Source organism: Parus major, chromosome 2, assembly GCF_001522545.3.
Source record: "Parus major isolate Abel chromosome 2, Parus_major1.1, whole genome shotgun sequence".
Taxonomy (NCBI): Eukaryota; Metazoa; Chordata; class Aves; order Passeriformes; family Paridae; genus Parus; species Parus major.
In genome coordinates, this window is record NC_031769.1 from 2,319,822 (window position 1) to 2,329,917 (window position 10,096).

At 43.5% G+C, this 10,096-nt stretch overlaps 1 protein-coding gene across 1 annotated transcript in view; it reads left to right on the top strand.

The window, feature by feature from the left end:
* The window catches only part of OBSCN (obscurin, cytoskeletal calmodulin and titin-interacting RhoGEF), a 165,755-nt gene that overhangs the window by 134,147 nt on the left and 21,512 nt on the right, over window positions 1-10,096 (top strand). Inside the window, exons 91-95 of the mRNA XM_033512198.1 lie at window positions 5,070-5,330; window positions 7,645-7,768; window positions 8,107-8,234; window positions 8,582-8,694; window positions 9,916-10,084. Of these exons, the coding sequence (XP_033368089.1) occupies window positions 5,070-5,330; window positions 7,645-7,768; window positions 8,107-8,234; window positions 8,582-8,694; window positions 9,916-10,084 (795 nt within the window). The remainder of the gene's footprint in view (window positions 1-5,069; window positions 5,331-7,644; window positions 7,769-8,106; window positions 8,235-8,581; window positions 8,695-9,915; window positions 10,085-10,096) is intronic.

Here is a 10,096-nt window from a genome sequence, read left to right on the forward strand (position 1 = left end):
GTCCGTGGGCCCCTCCAACATCTCCTTCCGCGTGAGCGATTCCCGCGCGGCTCCTCCCGGGCCCTCCTTCACGGTGAAGCCCTCCTTCTGCACCGAGGTCCAGCGCTCAGCGGACAACGGGCAGTCCAGCTTTAAAACTGAAGTTTCCACCAGAACCCTCAGCTATGGGACTGTTGGCGAGCCTGTCACCTTGCACATCAGCACAGAAGACCTCTCCCAGAGCTGAGCAGAGACAAGCATAATTTTTAACACCAAAGAAAGCAGCTTTATTAAAAAAAAAAAAAGAAAAAATAATCAAAATTGTTGTAGGCGAGGGGAATTGGTGGCAAAGATTGCGAGGTAACAAGTACAAGGGAATACCTTAGAGGGAAATGTATTTAAATATGATGTGTCAAGCTTTTCCAGTCTTAAAGGGAACAGTCTGTCAGAACAGTTTGTAACTTTAAAAGCTTTGATCTAGGTGAACATGTATCATTCCATAGTGGAGCAGTGATGGGAGGTTTAGGAAAAGCCTGATTCTTCTACCTATGACAGAAATAAAGATGAAGAAGTGTGTTTTTTGTCCATGAACTTAGTAATTGTTTCACGTGTCAGTTTATGGTGTGGCAAGGAGGTGAAAGTATCTAAGCTTTTCAGCATCCTTCAGTAGCCCAGGACAGGGGCTGTCTCCTGTCACTGTGTGGGCCCAAAGGTCATGAAGCTTCACTCTGCTTTGACTCTGCTCTACACTTGTGACACCAATTAGCTCTACCAAAATTTCTTCATAAATCTTTCAACACACACATTCTGGGTGTATTATTTTAACCTTCTGCCATATAATGAGATATACAGGAAATATTACACATACCAGGGATTCAAACTGGGTTGAAATCCCAGTTTGACTCTAGTCAGTGGTGAGAGTCCCACTGTTGTGAGGAACAACTTTTGTTGTTCTCTTCTGCTTTAAGTGAAAAAGGCTATCTTTTCTAAATTACGGACATTTTAAAATCCACTTCCTAGTTGTCTGATAATGTAGGTTTCATTATTCTGCATTCTAGTGTGGTGGATTTATAAACCATATCTTTTGAAATATAATTTAGTTAACATGCACTGAAAGTTTAAAGTGCTGCACAAAATAATTGCTGCATCTGCAGTCAAACATTAACAAATACAAAGAACGGCAAATGTGGTCTTCAAAGGACCACAGATGTGGTCTTTGCCAATAAATATGACTGGATGAGTATTTCTTCTCCTGAACATGCCAGTGGTGAAACATTCCTCCTAACAGATTGATCCATGATGTCCTTTATATGTGATAAGAGGAATTTTTTCCACTGGGCTATGGCAAAGTAGCAGGAGCACAGATTAAAAAGGAAATAAATAAAGAGAAAAAATAGCTTTACCATAAATATTCAGTTGAAACATAGATCTGTTCCAAATATATTGGGCTGCCAGTTGCAATTGCATCGTATTACTGTAACCAGGAAGGTTGAGATGCCTCGAGGAGGAACTGACTGTGGAGTTCCTCTGGAGCTTTGCAGTGGGAATGCTGCGTGAGGGAAAGGCTGAGGTGCACTGAGCATAGCCCATCCCTGTTGGCTTCACCAAAAATGGATGTTGCCCAGACCTCCAACAAGCTGCTCTGGAAAGAGATGAGCTCCCAGGCCCAAATCTTGGTGCCAGCTGGAGTCAGGTGGAGCTCATTGATCTCAGCAGGATCCTGCACTGGCCCTCTCTGGTGACAGAGATGTGGGGTGAGAAGTCCCCACACCCTGTCCCAGCTGAGCCCTGTAGAAGTGTTCAGCAGAAACTGTTTTCATTTATGGTTTAGGGAAACCAGAAATGCTCAGGCACAGCTGAATTTCTTTGCAGCATGAGGAGAGAGGGAGGAGGAGTGAGTTTCTGCCTTGGGAAGGAATGGATGAGGTTGGCTCAATGTTTCCCAGCCAGGCGATATCGAGAAGCTCGTTCTGGAGGCTTGGGGCAATATTCCTGCCAACAGGGACTGAATTCACAAAAGGTGCTTGTAGAAAAGTATTTTATTTTTTCCTTCTGCAGCTGCACCTTGTGCTGACTAAAATGAACATATTGATTTCACAGCCTTTCACTTTCAACATCCACTCAGGATGTCGTGTGCACTACCTTCATGATATAGGATGCTTTTCCAGTGGTGAAGGAAATCAAGCTTCCTTTATGGTACTATCCCATTTTTTATAACATCTCCTTGGTTTATACTGTTTGTTTTATAATGGAGCAATACGATGGATATATATATTGTTTTTCATATATTGCACTGTACATTGGAATGTAACAGACACACAACAGGGAAATGCTTTCAAAACTAAAAATACTTCTTTTATTTTGAGCCTGATTCTGATCACAGTTATTCCAGTATCAATCTAGAATAATTCCACAGAAGGAAGTGGATTTGATTCAGATTTACGAGGATACTGCTGAGAAAAGTATTTGCCCTGTGACAGTCTTCAAAAAATTTAATATTCAAACCAAAGATAATGAGGATGTGTAAAGGAATGTGGAGGTTTCCTCCTGTTGTGGTCGACACTCAGGTTTTTCTAAAGAAGCTCTAAGGCTGCACTTCAGATGGTCATAGAAGAGATAATTATACTTTGATTCATTAGCTCAAAGCAATTAACATCTGTTTACATTTTCTTTTGAAATTTAAGCAAAAGAGAAAAGATGAAGGGAAATTTTAAAATTCTATGCAGGGCTCTTTTCAAAAAGTGAAAGGTTTATTAGAACTTCATTGCATATACTTTCAAAATATTTTCCTAGAGGTTAAAAATTATGCTTGTAAGTGATTAAACTGTGTAGATAACTAATGAGATGTGTGGGGATTTATTTCCTGTAGATGAAAAGATACAGCTGTATGAAAGATTTTAATACAGTGAATGTTTTACTGAAATTCCTGGAGGTAAATGGGTATTAATAAAGTGGAAACTTCAGTTTGCTTGAGATACAAAAAAGAAAAAAAAACCAGCCACACACACAAAAAAAATCAAGTGCAAGATATGCTGTTAGATGCTGAGTTTAAATCAATAAATGTCTTGCATCAGCTGTCACTGAACTCGTTGGGTTTCTGTGTTCTTTGTTACAGCACTTGATATTCCATCAGCTCATCCTCTTCTCCCGCTGACTTCAGCAGGAGCTGGGTTGCAATCCAAGAATATTAATGCAGTTGGGCTTTGGCTCCTTTTTTAAGGACAGTTTCTGGAGTGTTGAAGTGAAAAAACCTGATTTTAGGGATATTTACAACTCAGGAATCTTGAACGATTCACATCCTCTTGGGTCCTTCTCTGAGACCAAACTTCTGAGCTTCAAAATATGTGTCAGTCTTGAGTTCCTGGGGATGGGCTGAAGTTGTGGGGTGGAAAGGTTCAAGGTTGAGGTTTCAGAGCTGGGAAAGAGGTTGTCCATCACAGGGTGTCATCACTGTGGTGTTTGTTAGTTCTGTAGTTCCGTGTATCCTGGGGGATATTAAAGTTCCTCAGCCTGAATCAGTGTCCAAAAGAAGGAAGTGATGTAATGTCCCCTAGGCAGGGGGGAAAGCAGTGGTATTGGAGCACTGGGGAAGACCAGTGACTGTATATAACCTCCACATCCATGTCTTTACACCTGTGAATATATTTCCTGTTGAGTGTTTCATGCCTTTCCAATCCTTTCACTCACTGGCAGCTGCCCAGTTCTCAGGACAGCACCAGCTGGCAGAAAACACAGCAGGAACGCCAGAGAATCCAGGTATTTCTCTAGGGAAATATTTAATGTCTTCCAGCCAGCCCAGTGTGGATGAACAGTGATGGGACATCATGTGAGCAAATCTTGCTTTTTTCCATCAACAAATTTAGGAATGAAATATTTGGTCACCATCATGATCATTGAAAACAAAATCAAATGAGATGTCTTCATCCACACACAGCCTTCAACTTTATTTTCTCAGGTCTATCATGGGAATTGACTTTCTTGAGGCCAGAAAAGGAGCAGAATCAAAACTCCTACTGGACATGCTCATTAATGTCAATGACATTAAACAAGTCAGAGCTGTTTATTCCAAACACTCTTGGTTTTTTTTTTTCAAACCATGTGATGATTTGAGTTTTTCTCTTGCTTGGTGAACAATTACATCATGGAAGTGATCATTGTCCTAATCTGACTTGCATTTTCTATGTCTTCATGATTACATGGGGGCTTGCCTAGGTATCATCCATCCCTCTGTTGTGCCTCTTCGGGATTTTTAGGAGATTTATCTGGCAGGAGATTGGGTGAGATGAGCTCCTGCAGTCTGTGATCCCCTCCCAGCCTTCTACATCCAAACCCATCAGAAATATTTAGATACTGTGAACTAGGACAAACCACACCACCCTAGAGCAAGGAGTGGCTTTTCTGCCAGACTTTGATGAAAAAGAACAGCCCTCCCTTTGTTCCCCTGCCCTTCTCCAGAGTCACTGATGTGGCTGGTCCCTGTTCCTGTTCCCTCCCTGTGAGATAACGTCTTCCTTGCACATAGGGTCTGTATCAGTACAATGGGTTCATGTCATTGGTCTTATCCAGTGGTTGGATCTTCCCCCAGAGGGTGCTGGCACTGCCCAGGCTCCCCTGGGAATGGGCACAGCCCCAAAGCTGCCAGAGCTCCAGGAGTGTTTGGATACCAGCCCCAGGAACAGGGTGGGGTTGTTGGGTGACTGTGCAGGGCCAGGAGCTGGACTGGATGATCCCTGTGGATCCCTTCCCATTGAGGATATTCTGTGATTAATAAAGGTATTTTTGACAGACCAACCAATGTTGGGTTGAGCTGGGAGATGGATCCTTTGTTCCATGATCTGGGAACAAGCCAGGTGTTCCCATAGTGTCCCCAGTGTCCCATCCTGCTGAGATACAACTTTCCAAAGCATTTTGTGCCAACCTTCTTATTTTAACTCTCAGCTATATAACCTCTTGCTGGAATTAAGCATTTCCTCATCAACTCTCTTCTCTAGGAGGGGAAAATGATACGGTTTCAGATTTCCATGGGTTGGATGGTGCTAGTGTTTTCTTTTTAGCCCTTAAGAGAGAAAAGTTGTTGTTCTTGTCTGTAGGAATGACTTCCCCCCAGTCAGAGACGGAGACTTCTGTGCAGGCCTCGCTCCAGCGCGCTGATAAGGAGATCAAGACAGCCCTGAAAAAACTCATGGACTCGGCGTCACTGCTGGTGACTCTCCCCCCGGGCATGCGAGCAGATGGTGGCCTTGGCCTTGGCCCTCCTGGGCCTGTTCCTTCAGAGCACTCCGGGGCAGCAGCCGGGCCCTCCGTGGTAGTTCATGAAGCCAGCACCCAAACCCAGGCTGCTGGAGACCATGGTAGGTTTGGCATGAAGGTGGGAGATGTCCCCCAGGAGTTGAGAGACAGAGAAATATTGAACGTGCCACTAATGATGTTTTTAACCTCATTTTTCATTGTGTCATTGCGTTTTTAGCAGATGAAGATTAAGAGAGGGCGTTCAGACCCAAAGAAATATGAAGGGTGGGTTGGGGTTAGCTTGGATCTAAGTTTGGGGCAGATCTTTCTGGAAGCAGGAGGTGTTTGAAAACCGTGTCTGAAACAGAGTTTGGTTCATCACCTGCCCAAAATTAAGGAATAGGGGATTTTTTCCACCTTTGGCCTTTTCCCCTGGTCTTGCTTCAAGTACTTTTCGGGGAGAAGGTGGGGTGAGATCTCCCCTTTACATTCAGAGAAGTCATTCGAGTTTTGATTTGGTGGGGTGGGTAAGGGTGGTTGCTTTTACTTTATTATTTGCTGTAAACAAGCTGGAAATGTCTTTAATATCCTGGACCAACTATCAGAGACTCTCCAGAGGATTGGGTGCCTCAAGTTCACCTGCATTTCACTGCCCCTGGAGCCTGGGGAGACTCCTTGCAGCTTCTGTGTGACTAAACCCAACTGTGTGTGTGGCTGTGTCTTGCCAGGAGAACAATTCCTTTGTTTTTCTGTTGCTTCTAGAAAATCATGGATGAGTGACAACCCTTTCACTCTTCCTCTGCTTCTGCCATAACAACTTGTCTAAGCTGTCTCTGTCAAGTCAGAATAACTGTTCACCACTGTTAACTTAAAGGACAATTCCAAGTAGCCTTCACCCCTCAAACTCCTAATAATTCCTTAAAAAATAAATATTCTTACTTAAAACAGCAAGAGTAAAAGCTGTTCATGGAATCAGACCCAAAATAATAGCATAAAAAATGTCATGGCTTTAAAACCTTTCTTTCTTTCTAGTAGGAAATCATCTTTGGAAATAATACTCTGGTAGAGGCAGCTGACTCAAAAATCTTAAGTAAAATATCACCTAGCAGATTATTTCCTCAGTCACTGCTAAAGAGAAAGTAAAATAATGAATGAGATGGTTTGGCAAGTCTTTTATCTGAGCAAAACTAAACATGTTATGGGAATTATTTTAATCAGATGGACACTTAACATCTCTCTCTATGATCACATGTCTTAAATAAAAAGGAAGTAAATATTTCAGTAGTGCTGGTGAAAGCACAATCCCATAACCTGGGATCTTTGATCCAGTAATGCCTTGAATAACCAATTTCTCCACCCCAATGGAGTTGTTTTATGTGATTTCTAGGAACAGCTGCTCTTTCCCAAAACCAGCCAGCACCAAACATCCCTAGAGCGCTCCCTAAAATATTCCTACCTGCTGGCTAGAAGAATACTCTGGATTCAACCTTTTCTCATTAAATGAAAAAGGTGATGCACTTTACCCTACAGTGTAATTCCAATGGTCAGTATCAAAAGACAACCAGGTACTTTTGGAATGTGAGATCAAACCAGGTTTTGAAGCTATATCTGATAAAATAAAGAATAATAAAAGAAGAAAAATAACTGAAACGGCCGTCTTTTGGTTTCATCAAACCATCTTTTGGTTTCATCAAGCTCCAGATGCCAAACCTTGTTCTGGTGTAACTTAGAGCTGTGCAAGGATATTTTTCAGTGGAGACTCAGCAATGCTGATGCTAAAACATCACCAGGTCCTCTGTAAGAGTCCATATTCCCTCCACATCAATCATATCCTCTGCCAGGACCTGCTTTGACCACCAGTTCACTTCGATGTGAGCTCACTCATGTCCCTGATGATCACAGCAGTGAGTCAGGAACTGTTCCAATACAAAGCTGAATGGAAGAATTCCTGTGGACAAAGCTAATGCTGGGCTTCCCTGGAATGCATTTCAGTGCTGGACTTGGCTGGGTTGATGGCTGGACTTGTTTTTAAAGGTCTCTTTCAACCTGGATGATTCTGTGATTCCATGACTTCCTCACAGCTAAGAGCTGGAACTCAAACACAGTTAAATTATCTCTTTTAAAGGCTTGTGTGAGCCCACACTATCCTTCCAGCTGATCATATTTCCCTGTCTTTGCCACCTTTGTCCGTGTGTGTTTCCTGACAGAACAGTCAGGTGAGCCCAGTCAGCCCAGTGCCACCACTCTGCTGTTGTCCAACCCCTTTACTTCATGTGCTCTTTGCAAAAGTGCCAAATTCTCCTCTAACCTTCAGTGGCTGCACCCAGCTGAGGTGAGCTGGACTCAGTTCTGGCACAAGGCACACCAGGGATGGCTTCAAAGGTTGGGTGTGGCCTCGTGGGTGGCGTGTCTAACTTGCCCAATTTCTGCTGCCAGCCAAAGCACAGAGGCAGGTTCCAGCTGAAGAACCAGGGGTGCCAAAGCCCAGCCCTGCTCCTTCCCGGGAAGAGGAGGCTGCTGGAGGTACAAGCGCTCGGGAACGCACTGTTCCCATCGACAGGTAAGTACCCACCTCCATATATCCAGGTAATACATGTGGATTTCTGAATGTGGCAGAGTTTGATGCAAGAAAAGGAAGTCCCCTGTGGTGGACCTGAACAGTTTCTTGTAGGTTTGTCATTATTTTCAGAATCCTGGTGACAATGCTTTGCCAAAGAAGGGTAAAAAAAAGTTGGAGAAAAATTAATCCTGCCCCCCACCCCAAACCAAAATTCTTCCTGTTTTAATTTTAAGCAAATAACTCTTTGTCTGCTGGTTAAACAGATCAATGGCAGGGTGTAACCCTGCATGTCTTGTTTGTGCCTCTGCCATGATCTTTTCTCTTGGGTTTCTTGTAAGAACATCACCGGATGCAGGGGCAGGAGGCTGGTACAGGAGAGAAGGAGATGTGGTCGTGCACAGTGAAGTTTATATCGAAACCACAGAAAGAACTCGTGTGTATAAGACTGAGGAGAAGACTCCAACAAGTAAGACCAAACCCTGTTTCCCCTTCCCAATCCCATGATTGTCACTGTCTTCTCTTTTGGTAACAACTCCTGACTGTTGTTTTGTTTTTTAATATTCCAATTTTTTGAGTGGGAACTGTTTATTAAACAAAAAGTAACAGGGAAGTGTGAGGAAAAGAAGCCTAAAAGTAATGCCAGCCTGAAGAACCCCAAATATATTGCTGTTGTACCTCTTGATTTGACTTTAAACTACTGTTACATCCTGAATGGCCAGAACTATAAACCCCATTGAGTAACTCCACCCCTGTCAGCACACTGGGAAAGAAGTTCCAGTGCTCTGCATGCAGCAAATGCTCTTTTCTCACCAGGTCCTCCCTACATGCAAGTGACAATAGAGGATGTGCAGGTGAACTCTGGGGAACGTGCCAAATTCCAGGCAGTCATTGAAGGAACCCCTCAGCCCACAGTTTTGTGGTTTAAGGTGAGTGCAGACTCTTCTCTGGCTGAGAGGGGGGATCATGGGAGGGACTGGAGTGCACTGTTCCACAGGGAATTTTGTCTGCTCTTTCCTCCCACGCCTCCCACACTGACTCTGGATGGTGTCTGTAGGGTTTGTGGAAGCAGCTGCTCTCACTGAGCCACCACCTGTGCATCCCACCCTGGGCTGTCACGGTGTCACCCTGGATCCTTTTGCAGAGAGGACAACCAAGATCGGTTTTGGGGACCAAAAAGAGCAGGAAGAGAAATTGTTTCCACCTGAGTGCCACTGAGATGTGTGCTGCAGTTTGGGGGCAGGAATGGGATTGAGTGGGTTTTACCCCAATTGTCAGTGTGACTTCTAGGCTCTGTATCTTTCCTGAAACTAGCAAATTAGTAATTAGTAAAATCAGTGTGACTAAGGACAATGAATATCCCATAGAAAGAAGAGAAATTATTTATTATTCCTTAGAATATTGTTGTCATATCTTGCTAGAGTTTGCCTTCCAAGCTGAAGAGCCCAAATCTGCTGTCAATCCTCATCTGGAAACTCTGGGTGCTGATGATGTTCCAAATAGTACCACACCATGGGCAAACAAAGCATTTATCAAATGATGCTTTGTGTCTTATCCTTCGTTTCTTCCCTAATCATTTCTAGTATCTGGTACCTTTTAGCTCCCACCAAGCTCTGAGCTGGTGCTGCTGTAGAGTGATTTATTCTAACTTAAATTTTTGTTAAAGTTTAAAAGCTCAGAAACAGAGATTTTATGCAGGAAAACAGGATTGCATCGCTTCATATTTGTGGTATTATATACAGATATGTACATATTGTACTATATATTTTTATCTTGCATTTTACTGTCATAGGGACCGTTTGCAAATGCTCACAATCTGCTCTGTGTCACACACACTCCATCCTGCCCCTTTCTTCATAGCATTTATGAATATACAGAATCACAGAACCATTAAGGTTGGAAAGACCACTGAGATCACTGAATCCAACCTCTGACAGAACACCACCTTGCTAACCAGACCCACATCCAGTTGTTTCTTGAACACTTCCAGGGATGGTGACTCCACCACTCCCCTGGGCAGCATTTTCTCCGTGAGTTTTGCTCACGTAGATAGTCTGTGGTGTAGCTCCTGTATCTCACCTCCTGAAGAGCGGAAACATCTGTTTCCATCTCGGCTTTTCCAGTGCCAAAATGTCATTTCCTTCCCTCAGGGCACCTCACTGCTGATGGACAGCGACAGAGTCCATCAGGGGAAGGAAGGAACAACGTATTTCTTAGTTGTGGACAATGCTGCCTTGGAAGACGGTGGTGTTTATACCTGCGTTGCCAAAAATGCAGGAGGGGAGGTTTTGTGCAAAGCAGAGCTCGTCGTACGTGAAGGTAAAGACACCT